This window comes from Ictalurus furcatus, chromosome 23, assembly GCF_023375685.1.
Source record: "Ictalurus furcatus strain D&B chromosome 23, Billie_1.0, whole genome shotgun sequence".
In the NCBI taxonomy this organism is placed as follows: Eukaryota; Metazoa; Chordata; class Actinopteri; order Siluriformes; family Ictaluridae; genus Ictalurus; species Ictalurus furcatus.
The window spans coordinates 15,332,324-15,357,477 of NC_071277.1; the positions used below are offsets into that span (position 1 = coordinate 15,332,324).

The 25,154-nt window shown below is 38.4% G+C and overlaps 1 protein-coding gene across 14 annotated transcripts in view; it reads left to right on the top strand.

Annotated features, from left to right (window-relative positions):
* Nucleotides 1–25,154, top strand: part of rims2a (regulating synaptic membrane exocytosis 2a) — a 116,349-nt gene that overhangs the window by 48,686 nt on the left and 42,509 nt on the right. For 12 of the 14 annotated variants that reach the window (XM_053611541.1, XM_053611543.1, XM_053611530.1 and 9 more), the window contains 4 exons: nucleotides 3,646–3,711; nucleotides 16,931–17,037; nucleotides 20,492–20,661; nucleotides 21,314–21,505. In XM_053611541.1, the coding sequence (XP_053467516.1) occupies nucleotides 3,646–3,711; nucleotides 16,931–17,037; nucleotides 20,492–20,661; nucleotides 21,314–21,505 (535 nt within the window). The remainder of the gene's footprint in view (nucleotides 1–3,645; nucleotides 3,712–16,930; nucleotides 17,038–20,491; nucleotides 20,662–21,313; nucleotides 21,506–25,154) is intronic. The other 2 variants (XM_053611540.1, XM_053611535.1) reach the window with 2 other exon arrangements.

A 25,154-nucleotide genomic window follows, 5' to 3' on the forward strand; every position in this document is an offset into this window, starting at 1 on the left:
TAATATATAATTAGCAGTGTCCAAAAAATATATAAAAATGAACGTCTCTCACAGTGAATGGAAGCTAGCGTGCTTAGTAATAAGGAAAGCTTAGCATGCTGCAGTCCCTTTTAAGAAGCTTTCATTTATTATCAGCAGTGTATTGAGACAATGCTAAAGTCTCTCACAATAAAAGGAAGCTAGCATGACTAGCAGTGAATATGGATTAACCTACATCTGTCTCTTTGCATCAGCTTCCGTATATTACCCGCAGTGTTTTGACAGAAATAATCACACTTATGTTTCTCTTAGAAACCTAGCACGAAAGAAACCAAGCATGACTAACAACAATACAAATTAGTATAATGCTAACATCCACCATTACCTTTTTTTTCAGCTCAGAGGTGTTTTTAGAGAAGCATCCTTACAATGCTAATGTCTTTCAGAAAGAAAGGAAGCAAGCATGACTAGCAGGGAATGGAGTTTAGCCTACTCTTGTATCTATACATTAGCGTCCATTTATTATTATCAGCAGTTTTGGAGAATAGTAACCGAACAGCGCTAATGTTTCTCTCAGTGAAAGCAAAGTAGTGTGGCTAACAACAATACAAATTAGTGTAATGCTAACATCCATCATTAGCTTTTTCCAAATCAGCTCTTTTTTTTTTTTTAGAGAAACATCCTTACAGTGCTAATGCCTTTCAAAATGAAAGGAAGCTAGCATGACTAGCAGTGAATGCAGTCTTAGCCTACTCCTGTACCTTTGCATTAGCTCCTATTTATTATCAGCTGTTTTTGGAGAATAATCACCAAACAATGCTAATGTTTCTCTCAGTTGAAGCAAACTAGTGTGGCTAACAACAATACAAATTAGTGTAAAGCTATCTTCCACTTTTAGCATGCGGTCTCTTGAGAGAAATAACCAAATAACGTAAAGGTCTCAAACAATGACAGAAAGCTAGCATGGCTACCAGTGCGAGTGGATTAGCTCAATTTTGTCTCTACATCTAGCTTTTATTTATTATAAGACATGTTTTGGGAGAAATAACCAAACAATGTTAAAGAATCACAAGAAAGAAAGCTAGTGTGGCTAACAATAACTGCAAAGTACTGTTCTGCTATCTTTCCCTTAGCTTTCATGAATATTCGAAGGGATTTGGGAGAAATATGGAGCAAAGACTATTGCAGACAGTCTGTGGCGTGTGTGTGGGTGTGTGAGAGAAAGTATGTTTTCATAACTCACTGTCAGTGTTGTGATAAAGCCTGCCTCAAACTGTTTTATTAACAATGTTATTACAAAAATAGTTTTATTCTGTTTCTGTCTTCTTGTCTGTGTATTCGAAGCTCTAATGATATTAATCAAAAGCATAGACTTTCCATTGGTGGTGTTGCCTCCATTATGTGAATTTTCAGTAATATGCAATTGCACCCCCCCCCCCTCCCCCCCACACACACACACATTTATAAAGATCAAGTTTTATTTCCCCCAGGGCCATAATACCTCATTGACTTTGATGCTTTTTTTGTGCTTTTGTCTCAAATGTGTTACATACAATAGGCGAAAATGATGAGGTGGCATTTTTTAAAAAGAAAAAAAACCAACAAAAAACGATTAGCTTTATACAGGTACCTATTGGCAAAACTGGTGTTGCGTGAAAAGATGAATGAAAATCCATGCGCTTGAGTATGGGAAATAGAGAAAGAGAGATCAGGGGAACGATTTAGTGCCTGGAGAGAACCTTTCATCAACTTCAGAACATGGATTCGGTACGTGTGTGTGTGTGTGTGTGTGTGTGTGTGTGTGTGTGTGTGTGCGCGCGCTGATGTACAGTAGTTCTTTGGTCATCATTATTGTACAGAATATACAGTGGACAGCATGTCCTGCTCTAATTATGGTTTAAGGCTATAGGATGAAAATGCATGCACTGATGCTACTGGTTAAAGATGGCCAGAGAAGGTTGTAAATATGACTTCAGATACTATGGCTGGAGCTGAATATTATTAGGGCAGGATGGGTTTGCAGTGGGTAGCATTGCCACATTTCATCTCCAGGGTCCCTGATTTCATCTTAATCTCGGGTTACTATCTTTGTGGAGTTTCTGTGTGTTCCGTCTGTGGGTTTCTTCTGCGTTCTCTAGAATTCTCTCAAAAGCATGCCAGTAAGTGGGCTGCCTATGCAAAATTGCTCCTAGGTGTAAATGAGTGTGTGAATGAGTATGTGCATGGCACACTGGTGTCCTATTATGGGTGTATTTCTGCCTTGCGCCAAAGTGTTTCCTTTGATAGGCTCCGGATACACCCCAATCCTGACCACGATAAAGTGGTTACTGAAGATGAATGAATGATTGACAGGAGTTTAATATTACTGACTGGTGGTGAATGAGTGGACATTGAACTCATAGGAAAGCAGATGGGGTCAGAGGGCATTATGCGGGTCAATATTCCTGTCAGTCATTCGATGACCACTTGTAAAAACCACTTGCTCATAAACAGGGCAGTTTCTAAGGCCCTTGAGAGCCCTTAGAGAGAGCGTGACATCTTACTACGTTGAGCTACAGTGACAGCATCAAAGTGTTGTGGCACTAAGAAATATATGAAACATCAGGAGTGTATTATGTTAAAAAAAAAAAAAAAAAAAGTCATGTCAAGTGAACATTTTGTAGAGCAGCAAAATCCAGTACTGGCAGAGACATGGTGGTGGGAGGATACAAGTACAGGCTTTATTATCAAAAGGGCAAGACAAAGTTCAAATCCAGGCATTCTGAATCCGAGGTCAGAGGGGGGGAAAACCATTGTTTTTCAAACCCAAAAGTAATAGGCAGAAAGCAAAACACCAAATTAGACAAAAATACCTTGAGGATCAGACAGCACTCGGTCAGTTGCGAAACCTGCTGTCTGGGTATAGATGGGTATATATGTATAGTCTGGGTATATATGGACACAAAAAGAGAGCAGAGTTTTTCATAATGAAGTAGTAATTGTCACATATACATAACAGCACAGTGAAATTCTTTTTCCGCATATCCCAGCTTGTTTGGAATCAGGGGTCAGAGCGCAGGGTCCACCATGATATGGCACCCCTGGAGCAGATATGGTTAAGGGCCATGCTCAAGGGCCCAGCAGTGGCAGCTTGGCAGTGCTGGGGCTTGAGCCACCAACCTTCTGGTCAGTAACCCAGAGCCTTAACCGTTGAGCCAATTCAGTTTCAATTTCGAATTCAGTTTTAGACTTTGTATAGCACGTTTAACAATAGACACTGTCACCTAGCAGCACTACAGAAATCCAGATTCAGGTTTAGATCCCTACTGGAAAAGCCAGAGGTGAGAGTGGTGAGGAAAAACTCCCTGAGATGACATAAGGAAGGAACCTTGAGTGGACTCAAAGTAACCCATACAGTTCTGGGTGTCACTGGATTGTGAGATTATAAGCATGCAGTATACAGGTGCATGAGAGTAAAGACAAACAGTCCTAATTGTGTTCAAAGGTTTTTCAGTGAGTACAGAAGCAAATCTGGAATATCCAGGTGAATAATCAGACAGCTGTTCATGCGTATTGTACCATATTTCATTTTCCTCACGACACGTCATCATACCTTCATCATCCATCTGTGCTTTTGTGTCTTCACCATAACCATCCATTGCCTTCTGTCTCTCACCGTTCCTGCAGATGAAGACGAGGAACCTGCCGTATATTACTCCACTTCCATTCACTCATCATTTGACCCGGAAGCAGGTGTGTCCTCCTGAGACTCCTCCCACTTTCCATCTGTTTTTTCACTTTTTTTTTTCCTCCATCGACTTTCATCTTCGTGAATCGTGCTTTAGACGGAAATCTGTCCTATTCTCCATTTTTTTATATTTATACTGGCTCAGTGATTTCTGCGTAGGAGAAACATACGTATGCCCGAACATGTTGGCTTAAGGCTTTGTTTCCAGCAGATTGCTCTTCTTTCATCCCTCCATCTGCTTGCATTGCTCCCTGTCCTTTGTGTCACATGATGGCGCTTTTCCGAGCCTGCGTCTCTCACTTCACTTCCTACATGCATAACTGACTCCCTGCTGCTTAGGTCGGCTGTTCTAGTCTCTACAGATTTTTACCGTTTATTGACAAACACGCAGCAACAATGACGTTTAGTTGTCAATATGAATTATTCCAGGACAAAGCTCGAACATAGATGCACACCTGGGAAAGTGAGAGAACATTACGAGGCGTAATTGTGGACTAAATTGCAGTGTGAGCTTGTGGTGTGCTGTACACCAGGAAACATGGTAGAAAAATGGGTTAACTGCTAGGGATTTTTACCTGTATCTATTTAGTAAAACAAAAGTCTAAGCTAGGCTAAGGGTTTGTTTAAAAAAAAAAAAAAGCGTTTTGAGTGTGTTGTTTGTTCTGTGCTTGTCTTGTAACACATGTCTGAAAGACTGTGAGGAGAGACCAGCAACCAACGGGAGGAAAGGCAAGTGTTGAGTGACGTGTAAAGTGCAGATTGCAGTGCATCTACTTTCGCATTTTTAGATTACTGGACAAATGTCTTTAACTGGAGTGTGTGAGTGTGTGTGTTCACTCTGCCTCGTTTTCTAGCCTCTAGGTCAGTCCCAGTTTTTTACTGTTTTGGCTCTTTTTTTAAAAAAACTACATTCATTCTCTCTCTCTCTCTCTCTCTCTCACACTCTCTCTCTCTCTCTCTCTCTCTCTCTCTCGGTTTCTGATGCAGTTTGAAAAGCAGATGAAGTTTGCTGTGAATATATCTCACACATCACCACTTTAATTCCTGCCTGCGCAGTGAAGTATGCATTTATAAATGTACAAAGCCGTGCATTCTATAAATGGCATCCAGAGACTCTTTTCTTGGACTGATTGAAATAACTGACACATTCTATACAGATTGTTCTGTTTGCATTTAAAGGAGCAGTTTGTAATGTTTAAAGCCTCTGTAAGGTGAATTACAATTCAATAAGCTAATAAGTAAATATAAGCTTATGTTAATAAGCAGTCATATAATCATATGAAATCAGGCTTTCTAATCAGTGGATTAGAATTAAAGGAGCAGTTAGTCATTTTTTTTTTTATTGCAATCACATTATTCCTTCGTCTATGTTAAAATTATGCACGCCTCAAGAGTGTTGAGAAAAATGGTAGAGATGTGTGGCCCAGTGGCCAGAAAGCTGAAAAAACCCACACTTGCCAGATCTATTTAATGGAAATATTGCTAAGCACTGTTTTTCTAGTGTATCTTTGAATTTAGATTATTGTCATAGGTTTAGAAACACATTCAAATATTACAGACTGCACCTTTAAATTCATACTTGTTCAGAAAACATTGATCTATCTAATTGTTATATTTTTTATATACGTTCTAAGCTAAATGCTTTTTAAATTATGGCTTTAAATTAAAATTAAATTATAAATAAATTTACTATTATTATTATTATTATTATTATTATTATTATTATTATTATTATTATTATTACTCCAGTGCTTATTATGCTCTCAGAAAAAAAAAGTTTCTTTCCGAGGTTAACGTCAAAACTTTCCCAGACTTCTTTTTCTGTTGCAGTTACAACATTTGACCAGTAGATGGAGCAAAATGCTGCCATGACAGGAGCTGTTCATCGTTCAGCAGTGCTGAACTTCTAATATTCCGTCTAATGTGCGAGTAGTATTAATGATATTCAGCCCAAACTTTAATTGCAGTGTCACAGCATGACATCTGTTAGAATTAATTCGTAAGGAATTGATTAAGTATAACGCCGTGGCCCTCTACACCATTCTGACTCACTCGCATAATTAACTAAGAGCTGTATTCTTTTTTTTAAAGTCATCAGATTGCACGACTGTTAGTGTGTCATGGTTGAAAAAGCAGATGGTTCAGTTTACAAAGGTTGCCAAAGCTAAATCAGGGAGTTTATTATGTAAACCTGCAGATGGAGAAAAAACATGCACACTGCTGTACACTACATACACACTGTGTTTTTTTGTTTTGTTTTTTTTACCTGCCCATGTTGTCTATACTGATTATACATCATACAGAGGTGACGTGGGAGGACCAGCAGAACATGCACAACGGCTTGGTCCACCACAACAGCCGCTCGCCGCCATCAGGTTGGTCCTGCCCTGATTGGACCTCTGCCTCCTGTGTGTACTTTCATCTTCTTTTCTTCTCTAAAACACTTCACATCCAGCATCCAAAGACTCAATTACTCATGTACTCTAAATAAACTTATGCTGTATAAGCATTCATTTATTAAAAGAACTCAAAAGAACTTTCTATAAATGCCATTAAGCCCAGATTCATTTTACTTGGACTAACACCACCTAAACTCATTTTTAAAAATTGTGTAATTAAAGGGGCCATTAGAATTTTTTATATATATAGCTCTAAAAAGGGGAGCTGGAATTAACATTCTTTTCTCTTCTGTTAAAATAACGTAAGCCTTTTAAGATTTTTTTTTTTTTTTTAAAGATGGAAATGAAAGAGATGAGTGATGCTTTTACAACTTACTGTAGGTTAAAGAGAATTTCCGGGCCAGAAAAAAATGTCAACAGAAAGCTAAAATGAAGAAACTAGCTACAGTATCTCACAAAAGTGAGTACACCCCTCACATTTGTGTAAATATTTGATTATATCTTTTCATGTGACAACACTGAAGAAATGACACTTGGCTACAATGTAAAGTAGTGAGTGTACAGCTTGTGTAACAGTGTAAATTTGCTGTCCCGTCAAAATAACTCAACACACAGCCATTAATGTCTAAACCGCTGGCAACAAAAGTGAGTACACCCCTAAGTGAAAATGTCCAAATTGGGCCCAAAATGCCATTTTCCCTCCCCGGTGTTGGCATTCCCTCAATGAACTGTAGCTCCCCAGCACTCATGCAGCCCCAGACCATGACACTCCCACCACCATGCTTGACTGTAGGCAAGACACACTTGTCTTTGTACTCCTCACCTGGTTGCTGCCACACACGCTTGACACCATCTGAACCAAATAAGTTTATCTTGGTCTCATCAGACCACAGGACATGGATCCAGTAATCCATGTCCTTAGTCTGCTTGTCTTCAGCAAACTGTTTGCGGGCTTTCTTGTGCATCATCTTTAGAAGAGGCTTCCTTCTGGAACGACAGCCATGCAGACCAATTTGATGCAGTGTGCGGCGTATGGTCTGAGCACTGACAGGCTGACCCCCCACTCCTTCAACCTCTGCAGCAATGTTGGCAGCACTCATACGTCTATTTCCCAAACACAACCTCTGGATATGACGCTGAGCACGTGCACTCAACTTCTTTGGTCGACCATGGCGAGGCCTGTTCTGAGTGGAACCTGTCCTGTTAAACCGCTGTATGGTCTTGGCCACCGTGCTGCAGCTCAATGTCAGGGTCTTGGCAATCTTCTTATAGCCTAGGCCATCTTTATGTAGAGCAACAATTCTTTTTTCAGATCCTCAGAGAGTTCTTTGCCATGAGGTGCCATGTTGAACTTCCAGTGACCAGTATGAGGGAGTATGAGACACACCTGCTCCCCATTCACACCTGAGACCTTGTAACACTAACAAGTCACATGACACCGGGGAGGGAAAATGGCTAATTGGGCCCAATTTGGACGTTTTCACTTAGGGGTGTACTCACTTTTGTTGCCAGCGGTTTAGACATTAATGGCTGTGTGTTGAGTTATTTTGAGGGGACAGCAAATTTACACTGTTACACAAGCTGTACACTCACTACTTTACATTGTAGCCAAGTGTCATTTCTTCAGTGTTGTCACATGAAAAGATATAATCAAATATTTACAAAAATGTGAGGAGTCTAGTCACTTTTGTGAGATATTGTATATTGTTGACACAGAAACATTTCAAAGCACAGTTTTTTTTTTTTAAACTGTTTGATTTTAGTTCTTTATTACATTTATTACATACATAACATTTCAGATTGCGCCTTTAGAGTTTAGGGGGAAAAAGGACCTAAAAACAGTAAACACTAGCTCATTTATGTCTGAGAGAAGATTGAGCATATGAGAAACAACTTCATTTTACTCACGATATTAATAAAATTGCACGGATCCTTGAGCTAATTGCAAAACAGACCTATTAGAAATGCACTAAACAAAAAAAAATTGTTTAGTGCATTCAATCTTAATTGATTTTCAGCCTATAAATTATTACTTAAAAAAAAAAAATCTCCCTCAACCCATGGCTGTGCTGTTCTGAAGGATTAAAAACATAGTATCAGATGAAGTTCTGTTCTGAAAATGGCACGGTTGCCAAATCCGCCACTTCACCCCTACAGCCTGCGTGTGGAATGAACAGAATCAGAAACGAAGGCTTGTATAGTATAGTGACTTTGACTGGTCACAGTTATAAGAACATTTAACAGTCACATTTATTTGGCGAAGCAAAGCGATTTAGAAGTGAGGCTCAATTTGGCGAAATTGCTGGAACACAGACGTGCTGGAAGACAGTGCTGGAACACAGACGCGCTGCGAGGAAAAGTCACGAAGCAGACGAAGAAGACCTGATACAGTAGAACGTGAAAGTAGTTCAGTTAAAACGCATGACTAATCAACAACGACGACCCCACATCAACGGGTAACTATCAGTTATCCAAATCAGTAGTGATTGCACATTTACTTTAAATAAAGAGTCATATAGTCGTAAGAAACGTATAGAAAAGGAAAAATGTATGGAGAAGGAAATGCATGCTTGAGAAAAGCTTGATTTCAAGTCGAGTTTTAAGGACTCTGTGAGTGTGTGTGTGTTAGAGATTACAGACGAGACACTATTCTGAAAACGGCAGTGTACAAATTATGACTGGATTTCTTCATTAATTAAGCATAGTTTACTTGAGTACAAACTTTTCCGTTCCTTGAGTCTGGTGCACTAATCACAAGCTCCCCATTAAGTCTAGAGTTGAGTACAAAAGTTAGCGTGTGTGTGTGTGTGTGTGTGTGTGTGTGTGTGTTTGTTTCCCTTGGGCACCCATTTTAAATGGTTTACCCTTTAGAATTTGCAAATTCTGGAAAAGGGTGTGCTAACTTGCACTCAGCTGTAGACCTAATGGGGAGCTTGTGATTTGTGCAGTGGAGCCTGTTAGTATACTCTTTGTTATACCCATATTATCCCGTATTTATAAATATTTATTATTTATATATATATATATATATATATATATATATATATATATATATATATATATATATATATATATATATATATATATATATATATCTTGCACAAACAGCTGCATCACACATCTGCACTTTATTTCACATATAGTACATAATATATATATATATATATATATGTATGTGTGTGTGTGTGTGTGTGTGTGTATATATATATACATATATATATACATATATAATATTTCTACTTCTATGCTAGTAAATTATTTAGGTAACTGGACAGTAGTAAAACAAAAAAAGCATTTCACTGCATGTACTGTGTACGGTTGTGTGTGTGAGCTATAAAACGTGAATTTGATGGAGTGTTTTGTATGTTCGATCATATTAGATTTTGTGCCAACACCACCAGTTTAAATCTCCACTTAGCTTAGCTGCCATGTTATGTTGACCCATTTAGGCTAGTGAACAAAATTGCAAGTTTGTGAACAGTTGCTGCAGAAAAGTACAAGATCATCCTGATTTTTGTGTCACCTGAATCTCTAGTGCTAGACGCTCTTGGCTGCAGTAAGCGTGCAGCTGATTACTGGACTTGAGCGAGGTAGTCTAAAGTATGCAGCTTGTGATTGTGATTGCGTGGATCACGTAAACGTCCGTCTTCTTCAGTCGGTATTAGATGTGCTGTTGTGCTTAATCGAACTGTGTTCCCTTGCTTGTGGTTTGACAGAGAAAACAAATTGATTTGCAAATGAAAGTGTTCCTCAGGGCTACACGCTTTCGCTCGCTTCGCCATAGCAACATGGCGGTGCTCAGCCGTGCAGATTGCTGTTATCTCGTCCTGTTCTGGGGATACTTCAGTAGTTCAGCAAGCGTTGTTAAAATCTTCTTAGAGACTGAACTCGTTGACTCAATAGGGTCAATGCGGACATAGAATCAATTTCTTAATGTATATCACAGCTGATGCAATGACTTACATAATATGGGAAAATCAATTAGATGTCGGAACGTTTTTATTTACTTTCAAACCTTGCCTAAAGCAATCCATACAGGATTTCGCGGTTTTCAAGGTTTTTTTGTGATTTTTGTGGCCAGAAAAGCTTGATTTTGCTGTGGCTTTTTGCAAAATTTGTATTGGCTTGTACTGGCGAAATCGCAATTGCAGGAAATAGTTTTGTACGGTCTTTCGCAGTGATGTTTGTTGGTAAATGAGAACTTTTAGCTGTACTCGTGTGCGACACACGTGAATCGAAGATGGCTTTGGCTGAATGTGTGTTGTAATGACGTCACATGACGTGTCTTGGCTCAAATGGCCCAAATCTGCAGAAATATTCTTAATAATTGTGGAGTTTCCTTGATATTGCATTCATTTCTGTAATCACAAAATCCTGGAGGGACTGCTAAAGGTGACATTAGGTAAATAAGGAACCAGTTCAACAAACCTGGCTGTAAAAATGGTCCGTCTGCCTAACGAAGATGTTTTAATGACTGGTTTGCTAGCCAAGTCTGCGTTTCTAGCTTCGTGAATGTCATGCTTTGATCAAGGCTTTGGATATGTGCCATAGAAAAATGGACATAGATTCAGAATATGAAACGTAATGGTTTAGCCGTAGCATTTACGCTTTTTTGACGTGTTGCTATGGCGACGCGCTTCAGACCAAATTCACTCAAAAGCCAATTCACTGAAGTAGAAAGAACAACGGGTGCAAAAAACACATTTGCTTCTGATAGTGAATTTATGAGTCTCTGTCGTGTGAGCCAATAGAAATGGAGACCTTTGGTGACCGGATGTGGGCGTGTCCAGTGACGCGACAAATTTGAGAACAGTTTAACTTTATGCAAATTTGGAGTGACTTGGAGTAGAGACGACCAGTGGGGGTGAAGGCAGTAGAGTGCATGTGATCCACCATACTGCCTGCGAATTGTTTACGAAATGTTTTGTGGACTCAGACAGTTCGGCGCTTGCGCTTTTGCCACAGATAGATGGCCACAAAGGCAAAGAGCACACACTGATTCTCCTTCATCTCATAGAAAATGATGCATATATATATATATATATATATATATATATATATATATATATATATATATATATATATATATATATATATATATATTATTATTATTATTATTATTATTATTAATTTTATTTTATATACAAACATTCTCCCTCCAGAATGTTTAATTTTATCGGCAAGAAAACTGGTTTGTTGTCAAAAGTAAAATGCTACCCACTGATACATGTTACTATGGCAACCAGTAGTCGGAATGCCTACTGGTGACTTCATAGTACAGCGACTGGCGACTTGTATGTGTGAATGTCCCATAACCAGGTGGAAAAGTGAAGCCAAAATGCCTCTGAGGCCCTCTAGTGGCTGTGTGTAGTACCATTTTTAGCCCCGCCCATTCCCATGTAAGTGAATAGAAAACAAGCCAAATGTGAAATCTTACATTTTAAGTTACATCTCTAAAAATAATTTTTGCGAATTAATAATTTTTGTGAATAATAAATAATTTATTATTTTATTTATTTTTTAATAAATAATTTATTAATTTATTAATAATTTTTGCGAATAATTTTTGCGAATAATTTTTTTCCTGTCTTTGAACAAGTTCAGCTGACCTTGATATTTCCCCGATATTGATAAACATGTTTCATGAGTTATTTAATGATAAATTAAAACCCCTTCGGTATGCAGTATGAGTTCTAGACTGGAAAGATGGAAGCTAAATGCTAACATGCATGAAAGATGTTGTCTCACATGATTTCAAGTGCACTGTGCTCAACTTATGATTTATGATGGCTGTAGATAAAAGCAGAGCTCATCACTAAATCCAGAAAAAATTAGCACTGTAAGCAGATTTTGCTTCTACTGAGGGATTTGAATATGCATAGGTGAGAGTGCTGTCCAATTAGTGTAATGCATTCCCTAAAGGATCACTCGAAAGTGTAAGTGTGTGTGTGTGTGTGTGTGTGTGTGTGTGTGTGTGTGTTTAGGGAGCTATTGTTCTCCAGTTTTCTCTTTGTTTAGGTCTTTTGTAGCAGGTTTTGCTTCCACAGAGTTACGCAACCTTTCTCGGGTGGAGCGTCTTCCTCTCCTCTCTTCTCCTTTTTTTTTGTATTCTATCCTTCTCTCTTCAGGTCTCTTGGGCTCTGTGACTCCATTTGTGCTCCCTCTATTAACATCACTTTATCGTTTCCAGAAATTTCTTCCTCAGAACGTCACTGATGTCACCTCTAAACTCTGCCTCATTTTGTGACTTTTTCTCTTTCATTTTTGTGTTACTATTATTGTTGCTGCTGTGGTTGTTGTTTTGTTGTCTTAATGTTACCCCCTTTCCCGTATCCTAACCCCCGACACCTTCCATACTTTTTAACACTCCTTCTCAACACACACACACACACACACACACACACACCCTCTTACACCCATGTCCTCTGTGTTTGTGTTTGTATTGTGTGTGATGACACCCCCCCCCCCCCCCCCACACTTACCACAATAACCCCCTTCAGAAGACATGGAGTCGACGACTTGGACAAACTCAGGTCTGTCTTCCTTTCTTCTCTGATCCTTCTTTACACCCTTTACTTCTTCGTCTTCTTCCTCATTCATGCCCATTACTGCTTCAGCTCAAAGAGGATCTGAAATGACTGTGTGTGTGTGTGTGTGTGTGTGTGTGTGTGTGTGTGTGTGTGTGTGTGTATATGTGGCCATAATATCAGCTGTATTGTCTCACACACAATCTTGCTCATCTGGCCGTACAGCTGGAAGTTTTGATGTAATATCCAGCTTTCATGGGTAAGTAGGCAGATGAGATGTAACTGAGAGCTGGAAATTTGCGATTACATTGATTAGTTTGTTACAATGGCACCTGTCGAGGGGTGGGATATATTAGGCAGCAAGTGAGCAGTTCTCAAAGTTGATGTGTTGGAAGCAGGAGAAATGGGTAAGGATCTGAGAGACTTTGATAAGGGCCAAATTGTGATGGCTAGACGACTGGTCAGAGCATCTCCAAAACGACAGGTCTTGTGGGGTGTTCCCGGTACGCAGTGGTTAGTACCCTACCAAAAGTGGTCCAAGGAAGGACAACCGGTGAATCGGCGAGAGGGTCGTGGGCACCGAAGGCTCACTGATGCGTGTGAGGAATGAAGGCTAGTCTGTCTGGTCCGATCCCACAGAGCTACTAGAGCACAAATTGCTGAAAAAGTTAATGCTGGCTATGATAGAAAGGTATCAGAACACACAGTGCATTGCAGCTTGCTGCAGCGTAGCCGCAGACCGGTCAGAGTGCCCATGATGACCCCTGTCCACTGCCGAAAGCACCTACAATAGGCACGTGAGCATCAAAACTGGACCATGGAGCAATGGATGAAGGAGGCCTGGTCTGATGAATCACGTTTTCTTTTACATCATGTGGACAGCCGATTGGCAACAGAACCGGTGTTTGAAATTATTAACAATTTTGTTCATTGCATTATACGGGTTTGCTTATCATTCTGTGACAGTAGGGATGCTCCTTCACTTAAACACGTACAAAGTGAGCTAACTCACTATCCACACAATTATTTGACCTGCAAACTAAGACGATAAATAATTGTTCCACATCTTACATTTGTATGAAGCCTGAAGGGATGTCGCATTTCTGTGTGGTATGGGTATTTTCTCATGGGTATTTTGTGGCTACCAGTGGAAAACAACCCTTGTACACTGGATATTCTCCACTTTGTTTTCAGATACCTTTATAAATGCGATGCGAGCTACTTTTGACCCCTGTCATGAAGCCTACACTAACAAAACACTTTACAGCCCTTCTCAGAACTAAACATTTCACCCTCTCAGTTACAGTGCCCTCCACTAATATTGGCACCCTTGATAAATATGAGCAAAGAAGGCTGTGAAAAATTGTCCTTATTGTTGAACCTTTTGATCTTTTGTTTAAAAAATTCACAACAATGCTCTGCTCTCATGGATATCAAAAATTGTGAATACAACACAGGTTTATATATATATAAATCTTTGTCAAATATGTGTGTGCCACAATTATTGGCACCCTATTAGTCAATACTTTGTGCTATCTCCCTTTGCCAAGATAACGGCTCTGAGTCTTCTCCTATAATGCCTGATGAGGTTGGAGAATACATGACAAGGGATCTGAGACCATTCCTCCATACAGAATCAGTCAGAAAAACAGCCCCAAGACATTAAAGAGTCACGAACATATTTGACCGTGAGCATGAGATACTTTTCCATATGGCTATCTCTCTGTGTGCACCAAAACCACCTCTGGTGTTTATTGCCAAAAAGCTCTATTTTGTTTTCATCTGACCATAGAACCCGATCCCATTTGAAGTTCCAGTAGTGTCTGGCAAACTGAAGACACTTGAGATTGTTTTTGGATGAGATTAGAGGCTTTTTCTTGAAAATCTTCCAAACAACTTGTGGTGATGTAGGTGACTTCGGATTGTAGTTTTGGAAACTTTCTGACCCCAAGACGCAACTAACTTCTGCAATTCACCAGCTGTGATCCTTGGAGATTTTTTCGCCACTCGAGCCATCCTCTTCACAGTTCGTTGAGACGATATAGAAACACGTCCAATTTCCAGTTGACTCTAACCTCTTAATTATTGCCCTGATGGTGGAAATGAGCATTTTCAATGCTTGTACTATTTTCTTATAGCCACTTCACATTTTGCCACACATCACAGCTATATTCCTTGGTCTTACCCATTGTTATGAATGACTAAGGGAAATTTGGCCTGTGTGTTACCTCATATTTATAACCCTGTGAAACAGGAAGTCATGGTTGAACAATTTCCTGTTCCTAGTCACACAGGTGTACTAAAAAAAAAATTAAAATATCAATGGTAATATACTTCAAATATATTTTTCTCATATGAATTCATAGAGGTGCCAGTAATTGTTGCACACCTATATTTAACAAAGATTTTATTTATTTTTTTTATAAACCTGTGTTGTTTGCAATTGATATCCATGAGAGCAGAGTATTTTTGAGAATTTTAACAAACGATCAAAAAAATTCAACAATAAAGGCCTTTTTTTTTTTTTTACAGCCTTCTTTGCTTATATTTACCAATGATGTCAATATTAGTGGAGGGCACTGTACATGTTCTTGACCTAATCTTTGTTCTGCTTTATCCTATCACAGTGTACTTGCATTGACCATATAAATTGGCAATGGATAGATTATATTAACCTTCAACAGGCTTAATATAATCAGGTTTCAGTCATGCAGTCAGTGGTCACAAATGAAACCGGCTTCACATCAGTATTGCCAATAAGACAATATCGGTGAACTGCTGATATTTATTATCCTGAGGCATGTGAGATTTCTTGACGTTGTTTCTTGTCTAATTTAGGCTGTAATCACTCATTGACTGCTTTGTTTTCCCTCTTTTTTTTTCCCCTCCATCTTACTTCACATCACCATCTTTAAATTCGAAAAGTAGAGAGAGAGAAAACAAGCCCAGAGAACAGAGATGAAGGTAGGCCAGATGGTTTTTTGGCGTCACTGATGCCCAAAAAAAAGAGATTTCCGGTAAGGAAATCGAGCCAGAATGTCGTTTTAATGGAAACTGTAATGAAAGAGACGCTACAATTAAAAAAAGATCTTTTTCTTTCTATGACGAAAATACCTACAGTAAAAAATATCAAATAATGAATATGAAGATATTAAGGAAAGCTAATTACTGTCCTTTCTATGATACTGAATTGGGGATATTTGATATGATGCAGTTCTAGTGCATATAATTGAAAAACTGGTATAATTTTGACTTCTATGCTAAATGACTGCAGAATTATTAGATCAATCAGATGATCATATTACTAATAATATACTAATTTGTTAAAAGCACAACAGCCTTGATATCAACAGGATTGATCTTTTTCCCAGCAGATTCACTGATTCAGCGTTTTCTGGGACATTAAAGATGGTTTTGTAGATTGATTTCATGCCGAGCCGAAAATGAGAATACACAGCTTCTCACAGCTTAGCAGCTCGCACAATGCTCTGAATATTTTTTTTTGTTATTATTATTATTTCTTTTTGAAATTAACCTGCTGAAATTCAAGACTCGGCAGAAAGCAGAATGAGTGCTCCAGTAGAACATATTGTGTTTTTTTTTTCTTTCTTGTTGGAGTAGAGTTTATAGCAAAAGCTCACAAAAAAGTGATGAAAGGGAATTTTGGGGGTCTTTTGAGTTTTCAAAAATAACGCTGGCCGATGGGAAATTCTTCTTAAGCTTATTAAAACTAGGTCTGTGAATTGGTGAATAGGTATGCGTCTTATCTTTTTTTTTTCTTTTTTCATCGTACAAATTTTTGTAATTGACTTAACAGTGGAGATTTATCTGGAGTCAGGAATGGGCAGATAGTCTAGATTGGGTACCAATATTTTGCCAAACATATGCTTTCTGCCATTGTATTAGGATGATGAAGGAGGCTTATTAAATATTTGACTTCAAAAATGCTACACTTACCTCTGCTTGTTCTCATTATGTAGCATTTTCATCAAATACTTTAATCGAATTATGGCATTACCTTCAGATCTGTCCAAAATAAGGAAGACATGCTAGTTTTTCTATTGAGTCTTTATCAGTCTTTATCTGCGGGACACAAACACTGCCACATGCTGATCACACACCATCACATTCCCAACTGAGCCAGTAATAAAGCCTGTTTTAGTTTGCCTTGCTTTTACCATCCAAGCTTCCCCCACACCAAGCATCATCAGGCTTTATAACCACTTTTTACCCCTCCAACACACAAACTTATACACACACTTTTTCACACGTACTTATCACTGTTTCATGTCCGGCAGGTGCTGTGGATGTGGAGGAGAGGACACGGCAGATGAAGCTGAAGGTGGAAAAGTATAAGCAGGGAGCAGGCTCTGACTCCCGCCTGGAGCAAGACCACCGCTCAAAGGCAAGTCACTGGATTTTTCATTTGTATGTTCATTCACATGGCTCAACCACCTGTTCAGCTGCTCGTTCATGCAGATATTCAATCAGCCAATCATTTGGCAGGAGCACAATGCATGAAATCATGTACCTACAGGTCAAGAGCTTCAGTTAATGTTCACATCAAACAACAGACTGAGGACGAAATGCGATCCCGGTGACTTTGACTGTGGCATGGTTGTTGGTGCCAGATGAGCTGGTTTGAGCCCAACCTTTTTTGAAAGAACCATATTAACCACTCTTTACAATCATGGTGAGCAGAAAAGCTTCCCAGAATGCTCAACACTGCTATGATAGCAAGGGTAAAAGTGCTCCAATAAAGAGGCCCATAAGTGTATATTCTTTGTATAATGCACTATGTATCCTTAGTGTACAACCAACACACATTATTTCCAGATGAAATACCACAAATCGTGATTGAGCAAGATTCGCTGACACATGACATGTGTTTCAACACTCATTAACTCTCATGCCCACATGGATGACCCAGGCCCATGTGTCCTGCATGTCTGTTTTTCCCACTTGTGCATGTGAGTGAAGCATAAACGGCATAGAATTGCATACACATGTCACACTTCCACAGGCTGTGCAACCAGACACTTATGTAAACCAGTAAGCACAATTTTTTTGTGCCCCCCCCCCCCCCCCCCCAAGTTTTGGTTCCCTTTATAACCCTTTACAGTTCTCTTAGTCTGATTTTGTAAAGTAGGCCAATATACAGTCATATAAAGTAGGTTAATATAATAACTCTGTCTAGGTAAACTCTGACCTGTGAAACCACAAGCCACAGTATTTTGAGACAACAGAACCCCTGTGGATAGGACTATGGTCTCATTGGTCCATTTAAAAAAGTGGAGTAGGCACTAATTATTCATTTGAAGAGTATGTTTTTCACTTCTGTTTGGAACAACACTACATATGGTTGCCTAGACTTCACTTCAGAACGGACCACAGCTTATATAATTTAATACATTAGCAAAGAATGATATTTTAAATAACTGGTTCAATAAAAACATCTCTACTAATAGACTCAAACCGCTTCGTGCACACAGGAGGTCCATGTCTTGGCCAGCTTTCTACTTTACCGTCCAGCTCGAGCAAAAGAACATCTCAACCTAATTTTGTAAAAATAGATTCCCACTTCCCAAGCATCCTGACAGCGTTGTTTAAACTCACCATCAAAAGCACCACACACAGTCTAGTTAATTAACAGCTTGTTGTTGTGCTTTTGCAAATTGGACAGCTCAGGATGATTTAAAGCACACTTTTGAACGGCAACGCTAGGACAGATTGTCCAGTGGTCTTCCTAGGAACTCAAAGAATGGACTCTTACACGTTAAAAGATGCTTGGGGACGCACAGTCTGTTCTCTTCCTGCCAAATGAATCATGTTTGTGCGGTCTTGCATTGCCCAAACTATTTTGTTTGTTAACTAGACGTATGATTTGTTTGAGACTCCTATTAAAAACAGCTTCAAGGAAAAACCTGTATCAGGAAGGACACTGTTTAATAATCATTGTGGTGGAGACAGATTGTCTAAAGAAAGACCTGTGTTACAAAACCAGCGTCTCAATGGCACCGTGATCAAAACATGCAGGACCTTTAATTTGAATTAGTTTGAACACTTACGCTGTGTACTTGAATTCAGTAACTGGAATAAGGATTCAAATAGTTATAGTCATAATGTGCTTAACCTCGGCAGTTTACAATAAATAACTGTTCAAAAATATGGTCAGGTGGTCAAAAAGATATATTTTATTGTATAATGCTCTTATGTATTTAGTGTTTAACTAAAAGTTCCATAGCAATTTATGTAGGGTAAAAAATAACTGACACTGGAAATTAAACTATTTAGCCTAATTAAACGTTGCAACACGAGTGGGTAATACAAAACAGGGTGGCAATATTTTTATAAAAGCAAACTGTTGGAGTTTGTTTGTTTTGTGAGGTATCCCTGGGTTACCAATTGAAGTCGAAACTTTGTTCCATAGAATTAATGAAGTGCGGTTTATTACTAAACTGTATTTTAAAGCGGTAAACCATGAACACAAGTTATATTCTGATTAGGTAATACAATTATTTTTGTGGTTGAATTTTTTTTTTTTTTTTTTTGCATCATAATATCACAACAGGAGAGTTGACACAAAGTTGATTATTTTCCAATAACACCATGTCCCAAAGTGTTTTATTCTTACTCTTGTACCACAGCAATTTCACAGCAGTTACATTGTTTTTATTAATTAAGGAACACAATGTCATACTTTTTATCTGTTTATAGTTACACTTAAGGTTTTTCCAATGTCAGGACACTTAGTCACAGCTTCACCTCTGAAAATAAATGTCTCCTCACAGAAAACTTCACTATATCAACAGTTGCACTTGGACAATGTTATTTTAACAGGCAGAAGAGTGTGTTTTAAATGCTCAAACAAAATGACTCTTCGTTGTCTGATATGAAAAGATGTGAAAAGGGAAGTGTGACATGCAAGTACAGTGAAACTGACTTCCTCGATAGCTTTGGTGGAAATGTGGACAGATGGCAAGTGAGACAGAGAGAGAGAGAGACGACAGAGACAGCAAGTGAAATTAGCGTTTAAAAAAAGCTGATACAAAAAGGTGATTTTTCATCTTCATGTTTCCTCTAGGTTTCATTTGCATTCACACCTGCACTCATAGGGAAAAAAAAGGTTCTTCAAGGGTTCTTTGAATGATTATTTGTTGAATAATGAGTCCTAGCTTACTAAAGAGGTTCTACTTTGAACCTATTGGGAAATACTCTGTTGTGGATGGATAGATGGAAGAATGGATGGATCATTGGTTGCATGGTTGGAAGATGGTGGATGGATGGATGGATGGATGGATAGGTAGGTAGATGGATGGATGGATCAACTGTTGGATGGAAAGATCACAACATGATGGATGTATAGGTAGGTTGGAAGAAAGAATGGATGGATGGATGAAGATAAATTCACGTTAGTTACATTTCTCATAGAGCATAGCATCTTTGTAAAAATAATAAACCTCATGATGATGGATATATGGGTAGGATAGATGGATGGATCATTGAGTAGATCAAGGTTCAAGGTGGTGGATGGATAGATCAACTGATGAATAAATACATCATATGATGATGGATGTATGGGTAGCTTGGATGGATGGATGAATCATGTGGTACATGGATGGGTCAACTGATGGATGCATAGATCACAGAATGACATTGTATGGGTATGTTGGAATGTAGGATGGGTGGATAGATAGATAGATAGATGGATGGAGTGATGACTGGATCATTGGTTGCGTGGTTAGAAGGTTGTGAATGGATGGATTAACTGGTGGATGGATAGATCACACTAAAGACTATACCGTATACATAGCTAAGTAGAAATGCTGGTCTGACTGTATCCTTTGTTCTCTCCATAGCATTCTGGCAGGGACGGGAAACACGGGATGGACAACCTCTCGGCCAAATCTTCCGACAGCGACGTGAGTGACGTGTCCGCTGTGTCGAGAAGCAGCAGTGCCTCTCGCTTCAGCAGCGCGAGCTACATGTCTGTACAGTCGGAGCGGCCGCGAGGCAACCGCAAGATCAGGTGAGACATGCCCAAAGGTCAGGGGGATGTTTGCCAGAGATGGGTGAATTGGTCAATATTCACTTTTATCTGTGGATAAGGAGCGGTTCCGGGGTTGTCTACGACGAAAACCCCTGTTCTTGTTTCCTTTATTAAATCGGGAAATGCTCTAAGAATGATTCATTTCCTGGATGAGAGTTGATGAGTTCAGGTTTGGTTCCGTATAGGCATCACTGGAGCCAAACATCTGAACTTTATTATAATAGACACCAGTCACTGGCAAACTATGACTATGAAATGTTTATGGTATTTTAACCCTTATGTTCTTATAGATTTTTAACAAGCAGAGCATCTTCTCACATTTCCTCCATCTCTATTGTAAATGTTCTAGATTGCTTATAATTATTATACAAGCTAAAACGATGAGTCAATGGGGCATCTATTGCTATTTAGTAAATAGAACATGTGGGTAAAATAATGTATATCACTCATATATGGTATATCGTGCCATCACAGTTTGCATAGTGTCTTTACGTTACTGCATTGTTGAATGTCCAGATTTATCCTGCTGCCATTGTATGTAATGTTTATTTATTTATTTCGTCATTTGTTAATTTTTTTTTGTCTACTTCTTCCTTTTTGTTTGCATGACGTTCGCTGTTCCCTGTCCTAGCAAAACGATGCAGGGGCGGAGCCTCTCCCGGGAAGGGGAGGAACTCTCTGGGGAGGTGTTACATGAGGAGGAGGAGGGAGGGATGGGAAATGATTGTGAGAGCGATCGAAAGGCAAAGACCCATAGCGTAGATAGAGAGGCGGAGTCTATTGAGGAAGCGGCCGAGAGGAGGTTCTCAGACAATGACCTCAGGTAAAGTGCTATCAACATAGCACCTTCTGTATCTAATGCTGTACCTCCGGCCTTTTTTCCTTTTTCTGTTTTTCATTTTTCAGTCTATTTTTCACTGGCCTGAATGAGGATACCGGATTCATTTTGTTTGAATTAATACCAATTCATTTGTTCAGATCTCTTAAAAATAGGTTTGTTGGGAAGACTGAGGAAGTAGAATTAAACATAAATAGGCTGTACCATCAGATCAGAGAAAAAATACGTCGGAAATACTGAATACCTGATCTTATGTTATTCTACAGGGGGAAAAAACGCTAGCTTCGGTTATGCACTACTATTTGGTGTAACTTGATATTTCCTATGTTTCCCCTCAGTCGTTCATTCTTACTGTTGGTATTTTTTCATTTTGCAATCAGACCTTAAGTTTATTGTTTATATCTTAGCCATGTCGTATGCTAAACCAACTAACCATGCTAAACAATAAAATCATGGTTAGTCAACCTGTTTTTAAATAACATTTATGTTAAACGTTATCTGGTCTATGTTGTGCAGATAATGGTTGGCTATAGTATACTTTTGTTTAACAATTGGCCAGGAATAAAGGAAATAATACAGCAATATCCTGTTTAGGAACAGGGTGTGTCTTAAATTTTTACGAAAGATTCTAAATCTTCTAGGAAATTGTTTAAAGTTACATTGTGTTTGCAGTTTTAAATACAAACAATTCTACTGGTGGATTTTGCAAACTACAGCCCATGATGTGCCATTCAAGATGATGGATTGAGAGCTTTATTGTTCAGTTTTGGAATTTTGTGGTTTTAATCCATGTATAGTTGTACTTTACTTTGTAAAGCACAGTTCAGTGAAAATTTTATTTTCCACTTACACTGCAAAAAATGCCTTTCTTGAAACAAGCAAGACACTCTTAAATCTAGTTAAAGTGTACTAAAATCAAGCAAAACAATCTGCCAATGGGGTAAGCAAAACTGACTTGGTGAAAATTCTTGAAAACGGCATAAATATCTAGTCACCAAAAAAAAAAAAAATGCTATTGGATCTTTAAACTAGACACAAATGCAAAATTTAAGCAAGTTGTGCTTATTGCAAGCCATAAAAACTCAGTTATTCAAGCTAGACTTACTTAAAATGACATTTTGGTCTCTTGCTTGAGCTGACTTTAAGAATTTATCCCTTAATCTAAGATTAATAGTTAGGGGGGAAAAAAGCTTACAATAAGACAATTTCTTCAAACAGCATAATAAATTTAAGTGACTTTTTTATTATCTTAAATTAAGGCACCAGAAGGATTGTTATTCTTAGCATTTTTATTGAAACAGGGAAACTTATTGAAACTTGTAGAAGGTGGCGTATGTAAGTGAATGAATAAAACAGTGTAAAACAAGCAACCAAACCTGAAAAGAACCATAAACTGTAACAATGGACACAAGACAAAAACATGCAGACTATGGGAGCAGCTGTAGGACACACACTGTAGTAACACGAACATGACGACAACAAAAGCTTGACAGTTAGGTGCTGAAAAACAAGAACTTCTATATGAGTGCTTACTAAGAGTAACATAACGGGTATGTGTGATCAGTAGGACATGTGACATGGTCATGTGACATGCAGGGGCTGAGGGGTAATGTATTTCAGTGTAGATTTCACACATTTCATGCAGCTGCTTCACTGAAGACAAAAATAGTCTTAAAATAAGGAAAAGCATCTTGTTCCTCCGCTAGAATATTATGCAAACCATTATTGTAGCTTGTTACTGGTTAAATCTTGCTCAATATTTTGGAATATCTTAAGACAAAGTTGGATATATTTTCTTAAATTGAGGTTACTTTTCTAATGCAAAACATGTAATGCTAATGCTTGAAAAGATTATTTTTCTTTTTTATACAAAAAAATAAGAAACAAGGCTTTTTTTTTTACTTTCTTGAAATTCCATGTTTGCAGTGAGAGGGGGATGATCTACCAAGACACGTTTGGTGTTTTATGTTTGATTTTGTAGTTTTGAACCGAATCTACCAATCATCCTACCAAAACTTAAACCTCATCCAGTTTTTCAGTAAAGTTAGTTAAACATGACATGTTGAACAAAAGACCATGTAGCCGAACACTGTGCTATTATTAAGGTTTAGTATGCGTATATTGTAAATCTTTGATTACATCAGCAGTTCTTAGGTACACATCTACTGCATGCCAGTGAGATAATCCACTGAAGCATATGTTAGACTTGGGTGTAAACTGTTTTTGGGAAGTCCAAATCATAGGGTTGAATGGCTGATTTGTTTAAAGAATATACAAACACGGGCATTGCCAAAATGTGGCAAACTGAACGCTGCTCAATATTGCAATCAGCCGGACTGTTTGCACTTAGTCATTTACCAGCAGTACACAGACGTTCGCTTCGATAACACTGTACCCTTCGTCCAATTGCTTGTTGTGTATTGGACACCTGGTTAAATGAGCACACGGTCAAGATAGATGGTTCGGTTAATATTTTCTCAATCACGTGTACAGTGTTCTAAGAAGAACATCGAGCTGAGCTGAAGTGTTTGAAAGCATTATGATATAGGTTTCTCACACTTCCTTCTAATGCTCCAGTATGCGATCATGTTTCACTCCATTACTCATACTGTGCTGAGATACATCCTTTCATCAGAAGGAAAAACGATGTCACTGTGCACACGGTGGACAAATTGCAGACTGGTTTTCTTTCAATTAGACGCTTGTGTAATATTTGGAGCATATGTCAGAAGGAACGAGCTTGCTATGTAGTCATATTACTAACAAACAGCACATATACTGTATACGCCAGGAAAGAAATAATATCAGTAAATGGGGTGGGGGTGGGGGGGGCATTGAGTATTACCACATAGGGCAAACATGTACAATAAGTCTGTACTTGCTTTCTCATTAAACGAAAGCAAAAAAACAATGAAAAGCTAAACGTTTTTAGAGAAGATCTCTAGCTTGCAGTATACTCTTGGGGGTGAAAAAGGCTCTTTGTTGCATCCTGCAAAGTACTCATTAGTTCCTCTGAAGGAAAGCTTAAAGAAGCCAACTGAGAGTATAGTGCTTTTGCGTTTGATAACGTACATGATACATTATCATACAGGTATACTGTACATATATTATCCCTTTATAATGTCTGTGATGATGTATATGTAGAACACAGTGTTTTGCTTTTATACATATCTCACAAAATGTTTGAAGAACATTTCACATTAATTGCCATTTGGTCTATAAATTGTGGACAGAAATCAAGAAGTCAGGAAGAACTTTGTATGATTTTGGAAGAATGTTTTGCTCAAAAGTACCCTTTTAAGCAGCCTTTATATATTTCAGATGATTCTACCTAGAAGTGTTATTGATCCATAAAAAACCCTTGAGGAACCCTTTTTACTAAGAGAGTGTAGTCAAGAGGCAGACATTTGATAAATGATGCTTCAAACCTCACCTTTTATTAGAACATTGGCTAGAGAATTGTGATGCTATGGTATATCAACACCCCAGGGAAAACAGTGTAAAATATTTAAAATGTTTTTATACCAGATCTGAATGCTATATTAAGATAGAAGTTGTTAGTTTGCACACTCTTGCTTGGTTGCTCAGCTGTAAAGTATCTGTTCAAGCCATAACGCATAGTCATGCATAAGAA